This window comes from Lepidochelys kempii, chromosome 2, assembly GCF_965140285.1.
Source record: "Lepidochelys kempii isolate rLepKem1 chromosome 2, rLepKem1.hap1, whole genome shotgun sequence".
Taxonomy (NCBI): Eukaryota; Metazoa; Chordata; order Testudines; family Cheloniidae; genus Lepidochelys; species Lepidochelys kempii.
In genome coordinates this window covers 214423118-214449888 of record NC_136381.1, presented here as the reverse complement: position 1 = coordinate 214449888, position 26771 = coordinate 214423118, and the positions used below count along the sequence as shown (strand labels likewise).

Sequence of the window (26771 nt, the reverse complement as noted above, 5' to 3'; positions counted from 1 at the left end):
CAAGGACTCATCTACATTACATCTATAACAGTCACAGGAGACTTTTACTGCCTGTTTGTCCCCTGACCTAATTATAACACAGTTCTAACTCTAGGTTAAAGTAAACTCAAATGTGTTGTAGTGGAGTCAGATGACAGCCCTGGTGTAACTGGTTCCCCTGAATTTATTATAGGGAAATTAAGATATTTCTCAGGCACCAATGGGATCTTTGGATCTCTATGAAGTGGGTTACACCTATTTCATTCAGCCTCCATTTGTTTTCATTCACATCTAGTCCTTTGTCAGCCTGAATTAGAATTGAGCATATAAGACACTTTCTTGGGGTGCCCAGGACTGACAGTCTCCTTGTTACCCTCCTGCCTCAGTGACAGGAAGACTTGCCGGTGCTTAACTGGGTGTCGGCTCCCTAACACCATTAGCCACACAAACAATCTCTGAAGGACTCTGTTTTGCAGGTTAACAATAGGTGTATCCAAGCACCACTGAAAACACCCCCCTGCAGCATCCAGCCCCTCTAACTTGACACCCACAGAAATGACCAGATTTGCTGTCCCCCAAGGAACACACAGTTCAGTGCAGGAGCAGATCCTTGATAACCTCACATTGCTGAGATATATTTATAGTAAAAACAATCTTAAGTTTTATTATCAAAAGCCACGACCCAAGACAGTGAGTAAGGCTGACAGGTGGAAACGGAAATGGTTACATATAAAACAAAAAGTATAACATGATCCTTAGAGTCAAACCTTAACTTTAAAAAGCTAGAATCTTTGTCTAAAGCAGTTACTCACCTAAAGCAATCTCTCAGCCTTGCCAATCAGTATGACTAGGATCCACCTGTTCTCTTTGGTACTTCAGTGAAGGATAAAAAACATGTCCTCTTGCTGCTTTGTTACACCCCCAAATCCACTGTTTTTGTCCCTAGAGTCAGGATGACCCCTGTGATTTATTCTCTAGTGCAGTGGTCTCCAAACTTCTAGGCTCACGCACCCCCAGGGTGACCTGCTGCAGACGTGCTGCCGACAGAAGAAGACCCGCCGCTGGAGGGGAACACCAGCCATGGACGTGCAGAGCTGCCGCCGAAGGAAAAAACAGCTGAGTGTGGCCCGTCAGCACTGCTGCTGCTGCGCACCCCCTGGGGTGATCTCGCGCAGCTCAGTTTGGAGACCACTGCCCTAGGGTGCTGGTTCCATGTTGCTTTCACATCTTTGTGTTGATGTGTGTTGACCGACTTCCATTGTGTTGGCTTACAATGCTTACTTTATATGTGAACCAAGGCAGACAGGTGAAGCTACATCTTTGTCTGGCAAAACCTGTTTGTCAGACCTGCGTGGGACACAGATTCTAAAATAGAATTTCAGTACATACATACATCTTAAATATCACCCACCCATACATCTCACAAAGATGATCAGTAGGACATACACTTTTATTAGATACTGCACTTGATCCTCTTTGGATGTGTACTATGAAAGCAGTGTGTTGAGTGTAGTGAGTTTGTCAGGCCTGATAGCAGTTGCTGTTACGGATCAGTGAACCCTTTGCCAGATGGCACCGAGAGGCTCTTGGGGGTCCCAGCATGGACTTTGTCTAATGCTGTATTGACAACGTGCTCTGTTGGCACTATGTAAATAGTTTATGGTGATGCCCTCCATGATTAAATCATGATAATCGTATTTCGCTTTCGTTCTGGGGTTTGGATGGGGGATAAAGCTTCATCAGCTCCAACTTTGATTTCTGGGTGCAGTCCACTAATGAAAAATAAAGTGACTTTTTTAATTTTGCTAAAACAATAGTTCAATTTCCAGAAGTATACAAATCTGTCAATGAACGACAGGAAACTAAATACAAATTTTCAAAACTTGCCTCTTCAATATTTAAAAATAAGGGTTTTTTTTCCCCTTTCAGTATGATTCATTTTAAAAAACAGATTTAAGAAAACAAGAGAAGAAAGACCCTGTATTGTCTCCTGTGTAAGTTTTATGCAGGTTCAGGTTCTGTAATAAGGTGAGACTCTGAGTCACTTAAGGAAAAAGAATGTTTGAACAAAGGGTGCTGCCTACCCACTAAGACTGCCTGGAAAATTAACTGCTTTGTACACAGAAAATCTGTCATTTAAACCCTTGCTAACTTTGAATCTGGGATTAGCAATGGGAGTATGGAACTTCCCACTTTTAGGTCAGCTGTCTGATCAAAATGATTGCAGACGGTCCTCTGCATCACAAAATTTATTGCTGATCTAAATTTGCAGTCTTGTTAACAAGGTCAGCAGATAAATGTTCTCTGGGGCAGGGATTCTTTTCTTTGTTTTGTCTGTAAAGCACCTAGCATGACGGGGTCCTGATCCTCTAGTCAGGTTCCTGGCTGTTGCTTTAATACAAATAAATAGATTAAATAGGCATTAAAAGGCAAATGAACATTCCCTGTTCTGGCTAAATATTTTTCCATTCTGTCCAGTGTATTGCAGCAGAGTTAGAGCTCGCTATTTTCTCTCCAAACATATCTTTTTTTATCAATTTTGAATATTTTTCCTTAGACAACCTCTAGGAGTCGCTCCTTAGTACATAAAGGACCGTAGATTATGCAGTGGATCTTCAGCCTTTTACAGATCTGCTTTTGCACATCTGTTCAAACCACTAAGAAAAGCATTTATCTACTGCTTTTCCATTGCGGTGGTGACTCCATACAGACTAGTCTCCACAGTTAGCTTTTACCTTATCAAAATAAACACAATTTTTCAGAGATGGTAAGATTTTTTTTTTTTTGTCCTGCACTCATTCTTCCCCAATCCTTCCTTTTTTAAAGGAAAAGGCATGGCACATGCAGGATGCAAGAAGATCCCTCGGGAGGCTGTATATCCTATAAATAGAGCAGTTGCCTGATTAGTTAGTGCTTTATATTACAGTTATGAGTTCCACGTTATGTATAAGTGTGGCAAGCAAGAGAGATTGCTGTGTGGTGGCTAGCCCGCACAGGTGGGTTTTAAAAACAGACATAATTATGGGTTGTCAAGGTTCCTCCCCCACTCGGAACTCTAGGGTACAGATGTGGGGACCTGCATGAAAACTCTCCTAAGCTTATCTTTACCAGCTTAGGTCAAAACTTCCCCAAGGTACAAAATATTACACCCGTTGTCCTTGGACTGGCCGCTACCACCACCAAACTAATACTGGTTACTGGGGAAGAGCTGTTTGGACGCGTCCTTCCCCCCAAAATACTTCCCAAAACCTTGCACCCCACTTCCTGGACAAGGTTTGGTAAAAAGCCTCACCAATTTGCCTAGGTGACTACAGACCCAAACCCTTGGATCTGAGAACAATGAAAAAGCATTCAGTTTTTTACAAGAAGATTTTTAATAAAAAATAGAAGTAAATAGAAATAAAGAAATCCCCCCTGTAAAATCAGGATGGTAGATATCTTACAGGGTAATTAGATTCAAAAACATAGAGAACCCCTCTAGGCAAATCCTTAAGTTACAAAAAAGATACACAGACAGAAAGTTATTCTATTCAGCACAATTCTTTTCTCAGCCATTTAAAGAAATCATAATCTAACACATACCTAGCTAGATTACTTACTAAAAGTTCTAAGACTCCATTCCTGGTCTATCCCCGGCAAAAACCAGCATATAGACAGACACAGACCCTTTGTTTCTCTCCCTCCTCCCAGCTTTTGAAAGTATCTTGTCTCCTCATTGGTCATTTTGGTCAGGTGCCAGCGAGGTTACCTTTAGCTTCTTAACCCTTTACAGGTGAGAGGAGCTTTCCCCTGGCCAGGAGGGATTTCAAAGGGGTTTACCCTTCCCTTTATATTTATGACATGGGTTCACATGATCTTCTGGGCAGCTGGGACCTGAGCATTCCTTGCAAAGTTAAAATGTATTCAGTCTAGCTTAGTCCCATACCTATCTGTAGCTGGATGAGGAGAGAAGGACAAAGGGGGGGGGGGAGGTTGCTTCTGTATCTTAGCCAATTCTTAATGGATATATGGCAGACTGCATCTATTCTAGAGGACACAAATATTCCAGGCTTTTGGGCTTATGGGCACTGCTGCAGCTACAGTAAAGTTCTATTGCTTCTGTGCTGCAGATGCCTGTAGGAAACCCTTGGAAAACGTACGTGTTCTGGTGCAGCACATGAATAAAAGGTATGGAAGCCCAGGTGACACTACTACATGGCCATGTTTTGCTGCAAAGTCACTTTTACAATTGAGTTTAGCTCTTTTTTTTTTTCTTTTTTCCCCAGCTGTGTACAGGCCTGGATGTAATCAAACCACCAAAAACACTTGAACACACACATACAGGAGATGCTTGATACAAGAAAGATATTTCCTGAGGATCACCATTTATTCTATTTCCGTGGTTACAGCTTTGCTCTAGTAAATATTAAGCGTTTAAACTAAGTCCTATGGGCTCTCCTGCAGTTAAAAGGAATATCTGACTTAGAAACAGACTTGTTTGGAACTTAGTCTCCTTTAATTGTAAAATCTGCTCTGCATTGGGAAATATTGTGGTCTAAAGAGTCATTGAGGAAGACAAGTGTCTGTCAAGTATGAGGTGGCTATTCCATCACAAAGAGGCTGTTCTGGTAATGCCTTAAAGTAGAGCAAGAATGAACCTTATGTAGCTTGTGTAGTTGCAGGAAATATCAAAATAAAATTTTAATTGGGTATTTGAATCAAAGTCCCAGATCCAGTCCTTTTAAAATTTTAATATGTGGAAAATAAAGAATTTTCATTAGATCTTTAAAATCATGTGACTTATAGAAAACAAATACAAAGCATTGCAACTAGATTTTTTTTTTTAAACTTGTATCATAAAGCATTGTCTGGTTGAGCTCTTACTTATTCCTTATAGCTTACTTATACATTCCAAAAGATGGCCAAGCCCTCCCATTTAGATGCTCAATAGCTTTTATATTCTTAAGCACCATTTATGTACATACTTGACTCTGCATGTAACTGTTAAGCATGTGCTTTGCTTACCTAAAATTCCTTTGAAAATGTAACCTTAACTGTTTCTTCAGTACATGATTATTCTCTTGCTAGTGTTCATTGTCCAGTTTTCCGTCTCCTGTGCTTGTTTGGCATTGAACAAAGATCAGCAGGTAAGAAATTTCTTCTGAATTTTCAGTTGAACAAAAATGATGTGTTTGTCGGTAGATTTGAGCTATGTACTGCTGCCTTGACAACTTGATCAAACTGTAGTATGCATAGTATATTGCTTATATGTCTCTATAAAGGATGATGGGGACCTTTTTCACATCCTTTATTTAGCTAAGGACTGCTGCAAAATCGGTGCTGGGTGTCAGGTTCCTAGGAGGTCATTGATGCAGTTCAGTGTTCCTTTTCAGTGGTTTATATTTTGACTTTACTACTTTTAGACTTTCTGGTTACATTTCTGTTCTCAAGTATGTCAGTTATGTGATGTGAAGTTCAGCAATTTGGAACAAGCTGAACTAATACTCAGTAGTTTCCTTTGCTGTTATCTTAAATTTAGATTAACACTGAATTACTTACGCATGAAAAAAACATTTCCATATAATAAATTGAATAATCCAGAAACTATGGCTATTATAGGTATATTCAATCCAGTCTATTAAGCATGTAAACCCTATTTGATTTAAGGTGTATCTCCTCCCTCTATCCACAAGTCAGATCATTGACCCCCCTGCTTAGTGACTATCTAGTAATACACTGGCACGTGGAACCAGCCCCATCCTCTGGGCCCGCAGTCTGCCTCTAAGAGCCAGTCTTTTTTGTTTTGTTTTGTTTTAAGTTTATATCCTGTTTGAACTGTTAGACTTCACAAATCTGTACCATTTATTAAAGGTTACCTCCTTTATTCAGCTTCACTTCTATAGCCAAGCTTTGTAACCTAGTGAGGTTTACACATCCATGGATAAGATGTTATCAAGCATAGTTTGTGCTGGAGCTACTGATGACAGTGATCACACCTCTTAATGTGGGGAAAAAAAACTGGGACAGCTGTCATGGGAGAAGGGGGGTATGTGGCAGGGCTTTAATTGATGGCTCTGTGTGAGGTGGAAGTAGGAAAGGTGCTCCCTTTTTCTCTTCCTCACCGTTGCACCCACCCTTTCTGAAAGCTTTTAATCTTTAATTCATAGATTCGAAGGCCAGAAGGGACCACTGTGATCCTCTAGTTTTGACCTCCTGTTTAGCATAGGCCATAAACTTCCCCAAAATAATTCCTAGAGCATCTCTTTTAGAAAAACATCCAGTCATCATTTAAAAATTCAGTGATGGAGAATCCACCACAACCCTTGGTAAATTGCTCCAAAGGTTAATTACTCTCACTGTTAAAAATGTACCTTATTTCTAGTCTGAATTTGTGTAGCTTCAACTTCCAGCCATTGGATTGTGTTGTACCTTTGTCTGCTAGATTGAAGAGCCTATTATTAAATATTTGTTCTCCATGTAGGTACTTATAGACTGTAAATAAGACACCCCTTAGCCTTCTCTTTGTTAAGCTAAATAGATTGAGCTTCTTCAGTCCATCGCTATAAGGCATGTTTTCAAATCCTTTAATCGTTCTCGTGGCTTTTCTCTGAACCCTGTCTAATTTATCAACATCCTTCTTGAATTGTGGGCACCAGAACGGGTCACAATATTCCAGCAGCAGTCACACCAGTGCCAAATATAGGGTTTGCACGAGAATCCTATTTGAAGTTCCTCCATTTATGTATTCCAAGATCACATTAGCACTTTTGGCCACAGCATCACACTGGGAGCTCATGTTCATCTTGTCTACCACAACCCCCAAATCTCTTTCAGAGTCACTTTCTCAGGATAGGTTTCAGAGTAACATCCGTGTTAGTCTGTATTTGCAAAAAGAAAAGGAGTACTTGTGGCACCTTAGAGACTAACCAATTTATTTGAGCATAAGCTTTCATGAGCTACAGCTCACTTCATCGAGAAAGCTTATGCTCAAATAAATTGGTTAGTCTCTAGGGTGCCACGAGTACTCCTTTTCTTTTTTCTCAGGATAGAGTTCCCCATCCTGTAAGTATGGCCTACATTGTTTGTTCCCATATATATGCATTTACTTTAGCCATATTAAAATATTTGTTGCTTGTGCCCAGTTTGCCAAGTGATCTAGATCACTCTGAAACAGTAATCTGTCCTCGTCATTATTTATCATTGCCCCAATGTTAGTGTCATCTGAAAACTTTCAGTGATGATTTTTGTGTTTTGGGGTTTTTTTTTGTTTTTTTGTTTTTTTTCCTCCAGGTCATTGATAAAACTGTTAAGTAGTGTAGGGCCAAGAATGGCTCCATGCAGGACATTATTGGAAAAAAACTCACTTCATGGCAATTCACTGTTCAGTTATATTTTGAGACCTCTGTTAGCCTGTTTTTAATCCATTTCATATGTGCCATGTTAATCAAAATGTCACATCTAAGTATATTACATCAACACTATAACCTTTATCCAAATTTGTAATATCAAAAAAAGATATCAGGTTAGTTTGACAGGATCTATTTGCCATAAACCCATGTTGATTATTAATAAAGAACTAAAGGAAAGTAATATAATTAATGCTAGAGTCCTGTATCAGCTGTTCCATTATCTTGTGTGGGATTGATGTTAGGCTGACATACCTTTAATTACCTTGGTCATACTGTTTAGCCTCCTTAAAAACTGGCAAAACATTAGCTTTCTTCCAGTCTTCTGGAACTTCCCTGGGGCCACCAGCCAACTCAGTGCAACTGAGCAGCTTGATGCTGCGGTTACTACAGCTTCTGACTAACTTACTCTTGTTCCTCCACAGCAGGATCTGTGCTAGGTCCCAGCTCCAGCAAACTTGCCCATAAAATTTACTGTTTTACTGCTGGATTTTATGGAGCACCTTCAGTTAGTGCCTCTTAACTTTTAGCATTAGTATCTGACACAATTCAATGACCCATCAGCAGCAGGGAGCGAATAAGAGCATGGCAACTAGATGATCAGCCATGCATGGCGTTGGTCACAATAAAACCAGTATTTCACTAAAATCTGGTTAATGAGAGATCTGAACATAAGAATGGCCAATTTGGTCAGACCAACCAGATCTAGCCCAGTATCCTGTCTTCTGACAGTGGCCCATGCCAGGTTCCCCAGAGGGAATGATCAGAACAGTAATCATCGAGTGATCCATCCCCTGTTGCCCATTCCCAGCTTCTGGCAAACGGAGGCTAGGGACACCATCCGTGCTCATCCTGGCTAATAGCCATTGATGCACCTATCCTCCACAAACTTATCTAGTTCTTTTTTGAACCCTGTTATAATCTTTGGCCTTCACAACATCTTCTGGCAAGACATTCCACAGGTTGGCTGTGCATTGTGTGAAAAAGTACTTCCTTTTGTTTGTTTTAAACCTGCTGCCTATTCAAATTCATGTTGCCACTTTGCTGGTGGTACAGCTGCAGATCTGAAAAAGTGTGGAGATAATCCATACGGACTGTGAACCTTATACTGGATATTTTTCTTGCTTTAGCTATTTGGGCTATTTGTACATTATATTCATGACATATGTATATTGCTTGTTTTAGACTGTAAATACATCAGGGCGGGGGCTGTGTCTGTGAGTATCATGCATACTACATGGACACCAATGAAATACAAAAAACAAGGGTAGCATTTATTAAATGATGCATGTGTTAACTTTGTGTCTTGTAGAGACAACTTCTCGAGGTTGGATGGAACAACACAAAGAGTGCTAGAGAAGATATTGAGAGGAATCTAGACTGTTGTGGTTTCAGAAACTTCAATTCAAGTGAAACCTGCTCTGCTGTAAGTAGATCACTGAGATATAACTTTTGTTACTTATTCTTTTCTAGAGAAGTGTGCAACCATATTGCCATTGCTTAGCAGCTTAAGTATATCATCACATTTACAGGAATACTGTATAGTTTGAAAAATCATTATCAAATACACAAGACTGAAATTGTATCAATTCATTTATGGTACTTACCTCATTTAGACACTTTGAGATCTTCTGATTAAAAAGCATGACATAGGAGTCATGTATTATTTACAGTCCAGTTTATTAAAAATGCCAGTCTTGGGCAAAACTATGCCATCTAAAGACTAGGTGCCTCTGGCTAGCTTCACATGTTTGTGCTACATTTTTTTTTAATAATCTGAAAGCTGTAATTTCTTCTGTTACAGGCTTGCGTTAAAGATAACCGATGTTTAACATGTGCACCTATAATAGAAGAATATTCAGGAATGGTACTGAGATTTGTAGGTGGCATAGGACTCTTCTTCAGTTTCACTGAGGTGAGTGCACATTAGCATAATTCTTTACTGCAGAAATCTCTAACACTATTATTCAACATCGTCTAGCTTTTCTGACTAGCAACTCAAGCAGAGTGGATAGCGAACAGAAACTGCCAAGAGGCATGTGGTCTTCAGCACTGGTGGTTTCCCAAGTCTCTAATCTTCAGTGCGTGTGGTAGCCACACCTTTCCAGTTACATTGTTAATACTGTAGATAAATGAGTAAGCAATAATTGTAGATATTGGTGTGGTCATAGGGAAGTATATGCCAACACCCCACACATTGGATATGCAGGTTTTTCTCCTTGTTGCTAGAATGAAATCTCTCCCAGGATATGTCCTCCCACTAGTAACAAGGGAACTTGTGGGGTTTTCTTGTGACTTAAGTACCAGTGCAAGCACGTCCTGAACTTGCATTTGCAAATTTTATGTATCAAGGCACGATGGAAAATATTCTGTTCTTTAAACCAGATGCCTGGAGTGGGGAGATAAAAGCACTGCTAAGTGTCTATCTTCTTCTTTTGCAGATTTTGGGAGTTTGGCTGACTTATAGATACAGGAACCAAAAAGATTCTCGTGCAAACCCTAGTGCGTTTCTTTGATTGGAAAATTTCTCAAGGACTGAATGTCTTTTCCAGTTAAAATATGAATTCTCTAGCAATTAGCACTTCTGCACGCTAAGGATCTGAAAGAAAACAATTTTCCTACATGGAGATGTTTGTGCTTGTCATCTTTGGTTTCCCATCTTCACCTCTGGGTTCTCTATCTGGAAATAGATATATCTATTCTGTAGCTGAATGCAATGTAAACACTTCTGAGATGATAGTTAACTGTTAGATCACAACAATTGCTGCAGTCTACTGTTTCTAGTTAGTTTTATGGCACCAGAATGTATTGCCTTTCTGAGTGTATTTTTTTTTGTTTGTTTGTTTTTTAAACCCCAACTGAACAACAAAAAAATACAACCAACATATATTCTGACATTAACACTTTCTTGTGTGTTTTTTGTTGTTTTTACAAAAAAACCATGCTTTCTCTTTAAAATGATGCATCTGTATGTTGAATGCCTGTAGGGTGAAATACAGTAAATCTTTTTTTTCTGTTGAATCACTGTTTCCCATTCTGCTGTGTGGGTTAAAAAATACCATAGAGAACATCTGAAATATTTAAGCTTATCAACCCTTTATTGTGTTTCTTTTCTTTTAGATAAATTCAAGATACCATTTTAGATCATGGATATAAACGTATGTTAACTGACTTCTGTAGGGTTTAGTTTTGACATCTTTAGAATTGCATTTAAAGAGAATAAAAACATTTTTTTTATCTCTGTATCTAAGCAATTGAGAATAATGAGTGAGGAAAACCCATTAAAATTAACCTATTGAAACTAATTTTAGAAGTACTTTACTTTAAAAAAGCAACTTTCTTGATAGGCGAATGAACTGTGGTACTAAGACAATATCGGAACTGGTAATGATCCATTTTGTTAGTGTAACAAATTTTGATCGATGTTCAAAGATTTCTTATAAAACTATTTTTACAGGTAGTTTAAATTCATTGTTGTAGTAACTTATGAAAGTGTGATACTGACATTCATTGTCAAACCTGACCCATCTTCATCCTTCAGTATCTATTTAAAATACTTGATTTGAAATGTAATTGTAAAAATATCATTGTGGCATTTTTGGTAGTTTAAAAATAATTAAAAAAATGTGCTTGTACTTGAATGCTCTCTAAAACTTCAGAAGAAATCGCTGTCCTTGACCAAGTTGTTCATATGCTAAAATAGATACCTTTATAGACCGTGATACACTACACTGGATGATCAGAAGGCCTAATCTTTAAGGTGCATGGTGGTTTTTAACATGCACTCTTTTCTCTGAATTATGGTTAAATGTTGTCCTGTCTTCAGTGAAGGATTTCAATGGAGCTGCCCATCTTGGCTGAAATTCCATCTCTTCTCCTTGTATGACACTCAACTTGAAAAACTGGGAAGATGCCCAGAAACAATATCTAGGAGAGCAGCTACAGAAGAGCGCAGGCAGCACAGGTTGGAGAGTATGAGGGAAACAAGTGTAATGTAGGTTGGGGTGGGATGTTGAAGGGCCTTCACTAAATAGGAGATAACTGAATTTAGTATGGTAAGCAGGTGCTCAGGTACAGAGGTGATAGGACCCATATAGGCATCTGTATGTTCAGTTTCTTTCTAAACTGAGATTGCATAAGGACATCTAGGTGGAGATTTGAGATGGGACAGAAGGGAGAAGCATTAAGAACTTCATGTACAGAGCTGCAGAGAAGTAGTTATTTGCAGTACACAAGTTTTTTATCCTGAAGTAGTGCCACCCACCCTCAGATCTACTTGCAAGCTTTCAGCAGTAGTACCTCCTGCTGTGAGTTTTAGAAAGATATTTGGAAGCAGTATCTATTACCTGAGATGGTTAAGTGAGTAGGGATTCTTTTGTGGTCCTATTTGCCCTTCTGTAGATAAGATGAGCAGCATATCAGCTCTAGACTGCATCCAACTTGGAGCATTGAGTTCCTTGTAAATCAGGTTCCTTCTTTGGTCATAAAGCTTTTAACCACTAAGAACAAAGTCAAATGTGCAAAGAAACTGTTATGGTTGCTTTAAGGGGGGGGGGGGAGTTTGTGTTCCCCTAAAAACAAAAGCTGGCCAGCTCTAGAATCACCTTAACATGGCTCCACCTGCCTATATCAGTTGCTCATCTCTTCCTCCCCTATAACTAAAATCCCAGACCCCTTCAGTGTGTACAAAGTCATCACTCACACTTCCTATAGGAAAATGTATCCTGCAGCTCACTGGTGCACAGCTGCTGTGTTGCTGAGGTGGGAGTTAAGGTTTTCTATTGTAGAGTCAAGAGTAATATGGTAGATACTGTGGTACTGCCCATGTCAGAAGTATGGGACTCGGGTATTGTCACTGGATATTTTGCTTTCAGGGCTTGTGCAGGTGCTGCCACAGTTCCAGGGGTGTGCCCTCTCAGGCCAGTCACTAGACTGCTGTGAGGGGATTTAACAATTGGCTTCCATGTGCTTTATGCTTCCTGTAGTCTGACAGAGTCCACACACTGCCCTTCTTGGAGCTTCTTGGCTCTCACTGCAGTGCAGATATCTATCTAGAACTACCTCCTGAGACCTTGCAGTCCAATATCTAGTCCCTTTGTCCACTACTGACCCCTCAGTCTCCCTCCCCTGTAGCTTAACCATACATTCTCCCAGAACTCTGGGTGTGGTGGGTCCTCCAGTTAAGCTCTTGAAAGGCACATGAGAGGTGTAGCAGCACAGACTTTGCATAGGATTCTAAACCACTATTGCTCTTTACTTAATTGTATGAGAAATACATGTCCATTTACAAAACAAACAAAAAAAAACCTTACATACTTTTCCCTGCCTTGGTTTCCTCAACATTCCAGCACATTCTTTGGGCTGGAGTCAGAGGTCTCTGTGGCTATTCAGGGTCAGTTTGCTGCAGTGCATGACTTGTCTTCTGAAACCTCAGACTTTGGCTGATCAGTGCCCTTCCTCTCTCCTACCCAAAGTTTCCTGTCCCAGTGAATCCCTCTAGTTGTATATGCTCCTCCAATAGCACCTGCTTCCTTTGTTCTCCTGCTGGTAATTTTCCACTCCCCAAATACCAGCCCCTTATGGGAAGCTGAAGGAGATGGCATCTCCCAGCTCCAAGCAATACCCTTAGCGTACTTATTGTTTGGTCAAAGTACAGTCGTTAAGAGTAACATGTCTCTGTTGTACACAGTCTGGGAGATATAAACTTGAAATCTTGTCAGCAATGATGGATACATACAGGGGTTCCATGAAACAAGAATTTTTATAACAACTAGAATTCATAGTTGTACTGACAGAGGCCCCAAGTGTTACAGACTTGTGTTCCTCTTACTAAACATGTAAAAAGAGTCAATATAAAATTTCTGAAGACAGGTAAATAATTTTCATGTTCAGCATTAAGTACAATTTCTTATACTTTTTAATTTTAAGTAATAGATCTGGAAATAACTTCTGGGTTAGTATTATGAACTAAATGTACTATGAAGCTATTGCAAATAATATCAAGCAACTGTTTCTCTTACTATCTTAGACATTTTACTATAACTTCCTTAGAATTTGAGAGAGGTGGTCAAATCAGTATTGCAAGCTGCTGATCTTTCCTATCCTTGCAGTACACTTAAAAAAATGTTTTAAAAAGAAAATTAATGTTTAAGCGAGGAAATATTCCTCAGGCTCCTTTTGAGTGTAGGAACCTTAGATGGCTGTTAAAACTGTAGAGAAGAAGAAGCCTCCCTGGCTTTCAAATCATAATCTGTTTTAGTATTTGGATGTTACAGTGGGGAAGCTATAACCTCTTTTGCAGCCTCTTATAACGAAGTAGCCTTCTTTTGTTAATGTTGGATGACTATTTGAATACATTGTTGAGTAAGGCCCCATAAAATAAGACAACATACGCTGTAGAAATCTTAAAATGTATTTATTTTTTAAAAAAATCATGCTTTACAGTTGAAGCATACAGAACACTGTATGCTTTTTTAAAAAGCAACCAGTACTTAAAATCCCATCCAGTACAAAAAAGTGTTAACAAAAAACCAGTTAGTTATGCATATAAACCAGTACTATGCATTTCTAAAATCAACCTAAAAAGTCTTCACTGATGCCAGTGAATAGAGCAGAGAGAGAAGATCAGACATCTTGGCTGTATATGGGTTTTTTCCCTGCCTTATAATTCAGTCTTCAGCAGTTTCAGAGCTTTCTGCATATTTGAATACACTAGAAATGAAACATTGAGAACTGTTAGATTTGTGCAGTTATACTGCCAGTGACAAATTACTTTAGGGAAAGTGTTGTTACTACTAAAGGAGACCTTTTGTCACAAGCTCCCTTATTGTACTAACTCTTCATCCATCATACATTTTACAGTCTCGTCCAAGACTTGGAAACAGTCCTGACCATGTTTTAAGTTACAGTTTCTGCAGAAGCTACCCTACTAATATACTTTCCAAAGGGTGGGGGGGGGGGGGGAAAGCAGGGGAGTCCAGTCATTCCACACAATTTAATTGCTCTGGAACTGTGAGGGAATCTCACACATGGTTCATTTTCTACTGCAAGGTACTAATAACTCCCGTTAATTTTAATAGGATTCTTATCCTGTTGCCCCCAAAGGCTCTTAGAGCACCAGTGTTCCATCTATCATGCAAAGTGAGTGCCAATGAATTACGCAACTTCTTACAAAAATGCATTATCTTCCTTCCAAACTGGTGGATTTTAATGCCCTAGAACCATACTGCTGGTCTCTCAGGATCAATGATGTGAAAAGAATTTTAGTTTAACGTCCCTTTACATTTAATTTCTTGTTGTCAAAGCTGCTGTCTTGACCCATTTTATATATAAACTATCAAAAAACGAGCTTTAGTTTTTATGAGCCTGATTCTGGCACCTTTATACTGTAAACAATCCTATAGATTTCCCTTGCAGTTACTCATACAGTAAGGCACAACTGAGTGTAAGGGTGTCAGAGTTGGACTCTAAAGAAGCAAGAGGTCATGAAGAATGTAATTAGGTCTGGCAATTTAATCATGTTTCAACCAATATTAAGCAAAACAGGCCTAGCATTTCTCACTGCTTTTTGAGAAGACATCATCTGTTCTAAATGTATGTGCAAGCTTCTGTTAGGAAATAGAATACTTACACAATGAAATATCTGAAGGCTCATATGCATAGAGACGATTTGAGTATCTTCCGGTAATATCTGCTCTAACTGTCAGGGAGGGATCTGGAAAGAGGTAAGGAAAAATAGTGGAAGAAATTATTAATTTTAAATAGTCTACAATATTAATATTTAATATATACAAAGTATAGCTAAGCAGGTCAGAAAACAAATGTGAAGAACGAGAAAAGACAAAAATTAAACAGCAAATTTTGTTTTCTCTTTCGAGTACATCAGAATCAGGAAGTCTGCCAATCAATCAATGGAGCCACTGCACTATTGAGGTGCTAACAGAGCACTCAAGGAAGATAAGGCCATTACAGAGAAGCTAAATGAATACTTGGCATTGGACTTCACTACAGAGGAAGTGAGGGATATTTCTACATGAGAGCCATTATTTTTAGGTGACAGAGCTGAGGAACTGTCCCAGATTGAGGTCTCCATAGAGGAGCTTTTGGAACAAATTGATAAGTTAAACAGTAATGTCATCAGGACCAGATGGTAGTCACCCAAGAATCCTGAAGGAACTCCAATATGACAATGCAAAACTACTAACTGTGGTATGTAAACTATCATTTAAATCAGCCTCTGCACCAGTTGACTGGCACATAGCTAATGTAGTGCCAATTCAAAAAAAAACAAATAGTTACAGAGGTGATCCAGACAATTACTAAAGTTAGGCTTACTGGCTTGTACCAGGCAAATTGGTTGAAACTACAGTAAAGAACAGAAGTATCAGTATGTTGGGGATGATTTAGTTGGTGTTGGTCCTGCTTTGACCAGGGGGTTGGATGAGCTGACCTCCTCAGGTCTCTTCCAACCCTAATCTTCTATGACTTTTGTAAAGGAAAATCATGCCCCACCAATTTATTAGAATTCTTTGAGAGGAGGTTCAAACATGTTAATAAGGGTGATCCAGTGGATATAGTGTACTTGGACTTTCAGAAAGCCTTTTACAAGGTCCTTCAAAGGGCCTTAAGTAAATATAGGTAGCTATGGGATAAGAGGAAAGGTCCTCTCATGGATCAGTAACTGGTTAAAAGATAGTAAACACAGGATAGGAATAAATGATGAGTTTTGACAGTGGAGAGAGGTAAATAGTGGGGTCCCCCAAGGATCTGTACTGGGACTTGTGCTGTTCAACGTATTCATAAGTGATCTGGAAAAAGGGTTAAAATAGTGAGGTGGCAAAGTTTGCCGATGATACAAAATTTCTCAAGACGGAGTCCAGCGGTCACTACTAAGAATTACACAGGGATGTCATAAAAATTGGGTGACTGGGCAATAAAATGGCACAAGAAATTCAGTAAGTGCAAAGTAATGCTCATTGGAAAACATACAACTATATATAGAAATTGATGGGGGTCTCAATTAGTGTTACCACTCAAGAAAGATCTTGGTGTCATCATGGACAGTTCTGTGGAAACATCTGCTTAATGTGCAGTGGCAAATAAAAAAAAAAGTTAATGTAGACACTATTAGGAAAGGGGTAGATAGGACAGAAAATATCATAATTCCACTGTGTAAATCCATGGTACGCTCACACCTTGAATACTGTGTGCAGTTTTGGTCCCTCATTGCAAAAGTATATATATTAGAATTGGAAAAAGTACAGAGAAGGGCAACAAAAATGATTAGGGGTATAGAAAAACTTCCATCTGAGTAGAGATTAAAAAGATGGACTCTTCACCTTGGAAAAGAGATGACTAAGGGGGGATATGATAGAGGTCTATAAAATCATGAATGGTGTGGAGAAAAAGTGTTATTTGCTCCTTCACATAATACAAGAACCAGGGGTACCCAATTAAATAAATAGGCAGCAGCAATTAAAACATACATAAGGAAGTACTTCTTCACACAATACATAGTCAACCGGTGGAATTTTGCCAGGGGATGTTGAGAAGGTCAAAAGTATAACTGGGTTCAAACAAGAATTAGATAAGTTAATGGCTATTAGCCAAGATGGTCAAGGATGCATCCCCATGCTCTGGATGTCCCTGAGCCTCTGACAGGATGACAGAGAATGGATAAATGACACTGTTCTGTTCATTCCCTTTAAAGCATCTGGCACCAGCCACTGCTGGATGACAGGATACTGGGCTAAATGGACCATTGATCTGACCCAGTATGGCTGTTCTTATAATCTTAAATAGTCTATACCTTTACTTGATGCATATGTATGTATATGAAGATGGAGTATGTTGTTCCAACAGCTGATACTTCATGTTTTCTAAATAGTGTGAACAAAACCCCAGTGTTTCTGAAACACTATTGGGGAAATTCAGTTCTGAATAGTGCAGTTGCCCAATTTACATCCCACTTCATTACATGATACTTGAATTACCCTGATGTGCATTGTTACAAATATTAATTGTTATGAAGAGACATGGTCCTTTAGCCCCCGTAGTTTGGTCAACAGAAAGAAATAAACTGTCTCAACATGATCCACATACAAGCCCAACCCAGAACCTGCAAAGGCCCTTTTGAGGTTAGGGAGGGAGGGAGATGGCTGTGAGAAAGAGCCACTTACAGTATCCTCTGCCAGCCCCATAAAGAATTTGTCTAAAATTAGTGTCATTTAAGGCTCTACTAACTCCCAAATGGAGATACCTTTGTACCAGGAAATCTTCCCTGGGATTTTCCTTCCCTACCATACCTTTCAAGTTAGTGGTTCCAGGGGCAGCAGTGGACAGAGGAGTCCCCGACAGCACAGACCCACTGGAATCATGCTGTCAGGGAGCCAGAGAGAGGGCAGAGAGTCCTAGAGTCAGCATGGAGACGCGGGACCTCTTGTGGCTACCTGAAATCTCTTTTCTGGAGCCAAATGCCCTCTTCATTTCATGAGGAGAGAAGGCAGACTCACCCCTATGTATTGGTGTTATCTGATGAAAACTCCATAAGAGAAACCTCTAGAAGTTCTCTCTCACACTTCTCCTCCTCCTGACAGTTTTTGTTTCTTGCCCATTACAGGGGTGTTCTGGGTTTAAAAAAAACTATGTGTTCTGAGTTTAGAAAAAAAGTGTGAGATTACTTTTTGTAGTATGAGTGAAAGACAGCCATAGTATTAAATGATGCTTTTTAGATTATGAGCTATACATCTAACAATATAGATTTTCAAAGCTATGCATGAGCAGTGCTTGCACCATTGCTTGATGTGTGGATGTGGCCAGTTATACACCTAAATATTCAGTGGTATGTGCATGTCAGGTACTAGTGCATATTAATTAGGCACACAGTTCAGTACATCTAGCTTTGCAAGTCTGGTCCTTTAAGGATATTGGACCATAACTGCTTTTATAATCTCAAGATTTTATTTCAAAGAGAAAACAGTTCATTGGTTATTTGTGTTCAGAAATAGCTCTGAGAAGTAAGAAGGGGGTCAACCATCTCTACATCTGTTCTGAGCATCAATAGCTGCCCTAGACACTGTACCAGGCTGCTTTAAACAGAGAGACCTGTAGGGTAAAATCCTGGTGCTACAGAAGTCAATGGCCAAGCTCCAAATGTCTTGATAGAGCTTCGACCTCACCCATAGTTGGCAAGACTGAAAATCTGAAGGCAGAGCCCAGCCAGGGGCCCGTTTCATCTTTGGGACAAAACAAAAGGAAGAACACATAAAACAACACTTATATGAAAAAACATGCCTCAGGTGACATGCAGACAAGAAGTGAGTTAAGATTAGCTTGCCTTTTCCTCATTCATAGAGGAGGAGTCAGGTATTCACTCAAGCACTCATTGGTGTACTCATCTCTATTTTAGAACACTCATCACAAATTATTAAAATATATTTCTTCTTAATTACTACATAAGCCTTTCACCCCCCCCCCCCCCCCACATAAGACCCATACACTACTACCTCATTCCAGTTTTGTTTTGTCACATTTGTTCCAGCAAAACAAAACTAAAGATTCTATTCATCCCTTGGTATTAACCCCTGTTAACAATGTGAAGGGTTCCCTGTTTGTATCACACTGGGGGACCCAGCATCTATAGCTTCAAAATGGATATCATCCTTGGGGGCTGTGTCATTAAAACCGACAGTACTCACCTATAAACAGAACTCTAGGGACATACTGCCCATCAGGTGAAAGATTTTTGTCAGTTGTTTCATACTGGAAGAAAAGTGATAAGGTTCTAAGTCAAGATTGCTGCAGATCATGTTGTATAAAAAGCACCAACAGAACATTTTCTTTCTACTCGATAATTTCTTGGCTGTCAAACTTAACATGTAGTCTGAAGTTTTAAAGCTTAAGAAATACACTAACCAAAGAACCCAGTAAAACTGCAGAGGTCACATTTAACAGTGTTTTTATTTATTTAAAATAAATATCTTTTACTGTTGTGTACATCTTCTTGAAATAGCTATAGAATATACTTATTGTTAAATCTATCCCTGTTGTAGCACCAGACAGTTCTAGTCATATCTGATTAAACTGATACACAATATTTGCCTTAGTCAAAGAAGCCATAATTAAAGATATATGTTTACTGCTTCCAATCACTGTCACGAATAGAGCTAGTTGAAATTTTAAGTTTTGATAAAATGTAACTGGAAAAAACTTACAACAAGATTCAGAAGAACAAACTTTTCAGCCATTTTCTGTATTTCTTTGTGTTCAGCAAATACTTTCTTCAATGCTACAATTAATAAATGTCAAACAATTGTTACAAATAATAAATAAAATACAAACTGGAGGAAAGAGAGGGTAAAAATTGCATACATTTGCCAAGAAATGATATAGGAAAAGATTCAGATATGATTGGTGGACTCTCTAAAGTTAGGAGATTTTAGAATGTCCAACTGAAAGAATTAAAATGGAGAGTTTTAAGCCTGTGTGCGTGCGATATCTGGAACAGAGCTGAAGTAACAAAAATAGAAATGGCATAAATCTGTTCCCCTCACCCCTTCAAATTTCAGGAAGATTTGGATTTTAATGTTATCCAAACCCACCACATTATTTTAGTTCTGCCTTTCAGTCCAACTCCAAGAGGTCTCGTTTGCGTGTCAGGCCCTGATCCTTCAGATGGACCTTAATGCCCACAGAGAACTCTACTGAAGTGAGTGGAGTATTTCACTGAAGTAGAGAGCAAGGTTTTATTTTAGCAGTATTTGAGTTTATAAGGTAGAAAATAAGGTGACGTTATGTTCAAAGCTGTGTTACCTTGACTGTGTGGGCAGTCCTCTAAATGGTGGATGATCATTATGGGCTTGTTGCTGAAATGGAAGAAGATACCTCATTTTAGACTTTCCTTATTGACAACCTTAAAGCCAGTGCTGATGAGGGAGATCATCTCAGACTGTGAAGGACAATTAATGAATACACAGATTTCTAATGGTTGTCAGAATTCTTTCCCTAACGCCAGAGGAGTCAGGTAAATCAGATAACACTAGATGGCGCCATTGAAACCTGTGGCAAGAATAGAAAAAAAAAAATGTTGTTTTACCCGTTCTTGGCTCTGAACAAGGCTTCTTCATAGGTCTGAGTCCAGACAAGGTTATCACCCCACCCTAAAGAAAAAGGATATACAGCAATTACCTTTAAGAGTTGTTGGCAATGAGAAGATTATATCTAGGCTTGAAATATGAAATAAAGGATACTAAGAAGTACTTTGAGAGAATATGCTTCCAAAACAGGTATTGTAATTGAGTGACGATGAAATCTCTTCTGGGGGAAAAAAGTACTGGAGGGGTATTTTTAGAGGCCAGAGAAAAAAATATTTGTAAATATATAGGCAGGTGAAAGGAGAGGGACTGTGGGCCAGACAGCTATTTAAAAATGTAATAGGATTTAGAGGTAGCAGATTGAGGGGTGAAGGACTTTCTTGGAGCTAGAATTGGGAGAATGAACCAAGTTTTTACCTCTGGATAGAGTTTGAGGCACTCTTGGTTTGGTCTCTTTTACTTCTTTTGTATCCCTTTTGCCATCGTTCTTAGATGTGAAGTCTTTAGCCAGGGCATAAGAGACAGCAACAAGCAGCAGGAACACAGATATACAACTCTTCTCCATGGCTAGTGCTGAAAAGACAACAAACCCTTAGAATTCGGGCAGTTTCTCAGAATGCCAACCAGAAAATTGCTCAGCAGGATCATACTGTACATGAGCCTTCCCGTGTATAAATGGCAAAGTCACAAATGTGAAGCTGGGCTGAGTCACCGCTAGAATTAACCACTCTTGCTAGTTTGCATTTTCAAGGATGTAAGGAATAAGTAGTAAAGTTTCTTTAGCGAACAAGTTATTAATAAACCAATCTATCATCTCCCAAAATCTTTGAAAGTTACTTGTCGCCACTTTAAAATATGCCTGTCCCATCTCAATGCAGTCATCCTAGATACTCACTCTGATGCTAGTTCTGTTTTTCTTGATGGTGGCTTTACATACATTGAATTCACTCAATAAGACAAGTGAGTTTAAACAATTAGATAACATCTATAGTACGATTATTTAATGGTCTAAAGGCACTTGCAAATATGAATAAGTGTCTTAGACATTATAAAACATTTATAACAGAAGCTGATCCAATAAAAGATATTACCTCACTTACCTAATCACTGTGGTAATGAATGTTTTATAAACGAGAGAGACAAGGTATCTCCCAACATCCTTGTGAGGGTTGTCAATTTAGGAAGGCTTACTCCATTTTTCAGACAGAGAAACTGAGGTACAGAGGGGCAAACTTACTTACCTCATGGATCTCAAAGTGGCAGAGCCAGGGTTTGAACACAGATTAGAACAGAGGATTTGTTTCAAAATGCAACTTATCAGTTTAAGGGATGCTTTACTGCTGAAATCTCTTCCCCAGCCTGACTCAGGGAGTGAGGGTGAAGCCTGGAAGGTTTGATCAGAAGTTCCTTGATCTTTTAAATAAGATAATTCTACCAAGGAATAAACTTAGTACTTTTACTCTGAGATTCAAATTTGCTCTGTAAATTCTCATCTGACTGCTACGATAGCATGGGGGGGGGTACAGAAAACTTAAGATAAACAGATAGGTATTCCAGAACATACACAGGAAAAACAAAATGGATGCATGAGCTTCAGTAGGAATATTTTAAATGCAGGCTGCAAAAGTGAAAGCGTGGTAAAGCTGCCTCTTTCCAGGACTTTGGGGGAAAACCACATGAGGGGACTTGTTAACAGGAGTTAGAATGCCTGGAGATCACCCTTTGCTGCTCCAATGCCCAACAGACCCTGGCTCTCTGCTCAGTCTTGGCTTCAACAGCACAGCAAAAGCACAAGAAAAGTTTTTTTGGAAATAGGTTAATGTTTATATTAGAAAAAAAAAAGTCTCCTTAGAGGGGAAGAAATCTAGTAAATTTTCATTAGGAAGCCCAGTGGATATTCAGAGCAGACTCCAGAGACAGTTTAGTTAGATCATTATGTAGGAAATATTGCTTTAAAAAAAAAGGGCAGGGGAGGGGTCTGGTTGAACAGGAAATCAAAGAGCAAACAAATCTCAGCTTGCTGGCTGATTCAAAATTGAAAGCAATGACCAACCAGCATTAAACCTACTCCTTAAAGCATCATCTGTACAAAGCTAGATGTTGCCATGGTAAGCTCCAAGAGGAAAATAAAGTTTCTGGTTCTTTTAATTGAAGAGACAGTATTATTCCACCTGTCCCATTTATGGCAAGCTATACACTTTAAGTTGCCTCTTTCTTCACTTTCCATTTCTCACCTGCCACAGTAATAAGTAACCTGAGTCCAAAGCTCACTGGATTCTAACAGCTGCATTTCTAAGCAAGAGCTCATAGCCTTACCTTGTTTACCCTCCCACTTGTTGGAGGAGCTGGGCAAGTGTTCCAAGTTTCAGTGTGAACTGCAAAGTCTCAGTGATCCCTATTTATGCACCTTGGCACACCTCAACTCCACCCACAAGCTAGGTATTTGAATACTATACCCTGTGAGCTAACCTTTCTATTTTTTCAAAGAAAATTACATTCAGGGTTAATTTTTGAATCAAATAATTTCACCCTTTCATACCAATTACCCCATGCAAAATACATTTTAATACAGAGACACTTATATGGCTTTTTGGGTGATTTTTAAAAGTTATTTTAAAATATGGGCAAACAGCCAAGTCCAGGTAAGCTTAAATCAAGATTCCTGATTTGCCTGAAGGCTGATTTGTCTTTGCGTGATTGGATGGACGTTTTAGCCTGCATCAGGGTTCTTTTATTCCTTTGAGAAAGTCAAAATGATGATTCAGAACTCTAGGTTTCCATCACTGTGGTAATTAAGAGATCATTTACTGTGCATGCTATAGTGTAAGGCAGAGCATTGATTTTTGTTTTTTGTTTTTTTAAACCTAAATCAAATAGGAACATTTACAATGAAACTTATTCTAGTAGGCAGCTACACAGACTCTGTAAACCATCGCATTATTTGGGAACCTTAAAAACAAAAACAGTTTAAAATCTGATATTTTAAATATAGCTCTGATTCATGTCCTACGTAACAAAGTAATTCTATATTTATTTTAATTATGCCATAAACATCCATTATTTTATATTTGATATATGTGCAATACAGTGCAACATTTAGGAAAAGTATAGAACCATTTGCCTGCAAGACAGCCACCATGCTGTTTGCTCTGAATTATTTGCAGGGCAAAATACATTGTGTTCCTTATCTGTGCAACATATTTTGAAACTACAGTACATGCTATTTGAGGTCCCCTTAGTGCATTTTGCTTTTTAGATGTATTTTAAGGAACCCAGAATAATGGCCATCTCTGGTAGGGAAAGTTTAGAACTATCCAGATAGGGAAATGAAACCCATCAGATCTAAATGTCAAATTCACTATGATTTCATGTATCTGCTAGTGAAAAGCAATTTCCAAATGTATTTAGACAGACTGTATTTAAGAGGAAATACTGCTTTACCCTAATACATCACTTTTTATTTTTAGCTTTCCCAACATTTTGTAAAAGGTAACTAGGAAAATGCTGAGCACAGACAAGATGATGATCTCATTTGACTGTCATTATTACATTTCTTATTAATGTAGTTCAGCACTTTGATTAGTAATGTAATTTTATGAACAGGATGTTGGATGTGTGATAAACAAGAAATCTAAGCATTCAAGGAGGTCAAGATTTTTTACTCATATCAAAGTATTTTATGTTAACTTTATGCACAGACTGATTATAAGTAAATGCAATGAGAGACAGAAAGTAGTAATATAATGAGTGTTTTATCTGAGAGGGCTTTGCTCCTGTGCTTCTCCCATAGGATGCAGAGCTACATCTTACAGATGGCTACTCTAGCATCTGTCTAAATTAAATCTCCTCTAAGCCAAGATATTCAGAAATGAGTGTCTAAAATTAGGCTCCTAAATCCACATTTAGGCTCCTGAAGCCAGTGGGAGCCACTGGGTGCTCAGTACATTTGAAAATCAGGTCACTTCAGATGCCTAAATGTGGCTCTAGGAGCCTAATTTTAGGCGTCCTTTTCGGAAATCTTTGCCTTATGTCAGTCAGTATCTAGACTTTCCAAATATTAGTTCAATGTGTGTTTGCTAAATCTCTTCCCTAAACTGTACCCAGCAGCCTTTAGTAACATAGGCAATATTTTAATTCCCACATTTATTTCCCAGCAGACATTGCTGCAGTCTACAAATACAAATGTGGCTGCCAGGAGAGACCACATTTCCTAGCAACCTTACTTCCTGGCATCTCAAAGAGAGGCTACCTGGAAAGTTCCCTGAGCCTGTCTTGTTCCTTACTAATGAAGGGAGAGGGGAGTTCCAGTGCACCCTTCTTATGGAGCTCCAGCCTTTAGGCTCTAAAACTGGAGCCAACAGTGTGAATTGTGTTATACACTCCAGATTGCTTATCTCAGACCTCATTCTCCACCTCAGTGATTATGTTCGTTGTCCTGCAGGAATTGTTTCATGAAAAACTGGGACAGCATATCACTGGTCTAGATGGCTTTCCTTTATTCACCTTAAAGATCTTGTTACACTCTATGAGAGTTAATATTTAACGTTTCAGGTACAATAACTGATCACTTGATTATTCCTTTGACTTCCATTGTTTGTGAAGGGCTTGAAACTCCGTTATTTCATATTGTTAAACAGCAATTCTTGTATTTTTGAATGTTTTTTTCCTGTAAGTCTGCTAAACAATTTTATTTAAGAGCTCAGATAAAATGGGGCTACTATCCTTTTCTTAGTGGTTCTTACAGAGAGTTTTTATTTTTTTCATGGACTTTGGGTGCAGAATAGAAAATGCATTTAGAAGTGAACTTTTAGATTCAGCCCCTTTTCCCCCTAAGAACAGATTCAATATATGCTCCTAAGGTTGGTGAGCTCTAGATCTGTGAGATACTTTACAATAAGTAGCACAACTAAACGGGAGGAATAAAACAAAATACTACATGTAGATTATAAATGAATTGAGCTCAGTCCCAGAAACTGCCAAATTTCAGAGCCCACAACAACAGTGCTGCCAGAATAGTAAAGCAGATTTTGAGATTAACTAAATGGAATTAGGGCCAGACAGTGTGAGGTGCTGAGTGACCCCAATACCCACTGACTTTAATTGGCCCTGCTCTGATTTACACCAGCTGAGGATCTGACCCTCTGTCTTAAATATTAATAATATATACTCCTGGGGGAATTCTGTGCCACTGCACATGCACAGAATTTATGTCACCCAGAGATTTCTTTGCTTCCCCGCAGAAAAATGACTTTCTGACAGGGAAGCAAAGAGAAGCTACAAAAGAGTGGTCAGGCAACCCTCCCTACCAGTATGTTTTGGGTGCCCAGGGCAGCTAGCAGAAAGGTAAGTCACTGTGGGGCAGAAGGCGGGACTGGGGAAGACCCAGCTGGTGTCTCCTACCTTGCACCAGGCTTAGCTGCTAGTCCTGACTGGGCTGGGGAGGACAGGATTTCCTCTTTCCCTGCACACCATCTGGGGCCATGTCAAACACACCCCCACATGCTTCTTGAACTGATCGCTCCTCAGCTGCAGAGGGAGGGAGTCACTGTACAGGGAGCTGCTCCCCCATTCACCCAACCCCGGTGCATCCAGACCCCTTCATAGCCAGACCCACCCACCGAGCCTTACCCCCTGCACCCAGACTCCCCCGCCGATGAACCCTACTCCCCCTGTACCTGGACCACCCTGATCAGCCACCCACACCCAGGTACTCACGCTACTGAGCCCCAACCAGCTGCACCTGGATCTCCACCCCACTGAGCCCCACTCCTCCAGCATCTGGACCTCCCCCCCCACTGAGCCCACCACATCCAAACCCCTCTGCCAAGCTCTATCCCCCACATACCCAGATCCTCCCGCTGCTGAGCCCCAACCACCTTCACCTGGACCCCCCCTGCAGAGTCCCATTACCATTGCAGCCAGAACCCCCCAACAAACCCCTGTGCTTCCAGATCCCCCCCCAACCTGGATCCACCACTGAGCTGCCTGCACCCAGATTGCCCCCCACAGAACCCTCTCAACCCACACCTGGATTCCCCCACACTAAGCCCCTCCACACTTGGATCCTGCCTTGCTGAGCCTGCCTGCCCAGACCTGGGGTCTAAATTAGCGGTTACCACTCAAGAAAGAGATCTTGGAGTCATTGTGGATAGTTCTCTGAAAACATCCACTCAGTGTGCAGCGACAGTAAAAAAAGCAAACAGAATGTTGGGAATCATTAAGAAAGGAATAGACCATAAGACCGAAAATATCATATTATAGATAAATCCATGGCATGCCCACATCTTGAATACTGCATGCAGATGTGGTTGCTCCA

General features: G+C 39.6%; 2 protein-coding genes across 2 annotated transcripts in view; one reads left to right on the top strand and one right to left on the bottom strand.

The window, feature by feature from the left end:
- Positions 1–10966, top strand: part of TSPAN13 (tetraspanin 13) — a 28772-nt gene extending 17806 nt beyond the window's left edge. The window contains exons 3-6 of the mRNA XM_073333799.2: positions 5025–5105; positions 8677–8790; positions 9169–9279; positions 9806–10966. Of these exons, the coding sequence (XP_073189900.1) occupies positions 5025–5105; positions 8677–8790; positions 9169–9279; positions 9806–9880 (381 nt within the window). The 3' untranslated portion in view covers positions 9881–10966. The remainder of the gene's footprint in view (positions 1–5024; positions 5106–8676; positions 8791–9168; positions 9280–9805) is intronic.
- Positions 10967–13763: 2797 nt separating this feature from the next.
- On the bottom strand, positions 13764–22813 carry AGR2 (anterior gradient 2, protein disulphide isomerase family member). Its single transcript, XM_073333786.2, has 8 exons — positions 22772–22813; positions 20873–21028; positions 20458–20521; positions 20175–20227; positions 19577–19650; positions 19061–19124; positions 14995–15078; positions 13764–14075 (listed from the first exon to the last, which is right to left on the bottom strand). The coding sequence occupies exons 2-8, from the start codon at positions 21018–21020 to the stop codon at positions 14026–14028; spliced, it is 537 nt and encodes a 178-aa protein (XP_073189887.1). The 5' UTR covers positions 21021–21028; positions 22772–22813; the 3' UTR covers positions 13764–14025.
- Between the last annotated feature and the right edge of the window lie 3958 nt (positions 22814–26771).

Bases quoted from the DNA above. Each gene is read 5' to 3' on its own strand.
- AGR2 (XM_073333786.2), bottom strand. From the start codon at position 21,020: ATGGAGAAGAGTTGTATATCTGTGTTCCTGCTGCTTGTTGCTGTCTCT. The intron at 20,228-20,457 runs GTAAAACAACAT...CTTCCATTTCAG, and splicing joins TTGTTCAGAGCCAAGAACGG to CAACAAGCCCATAATGATCA. The intron at 14,076-14,994 runs GTAAGTATTCTA...TTTCATTTCTAG, and splicing joins GCCTTCAGATATTTCATTGT to TGTATTCAAATATGCAGAAA.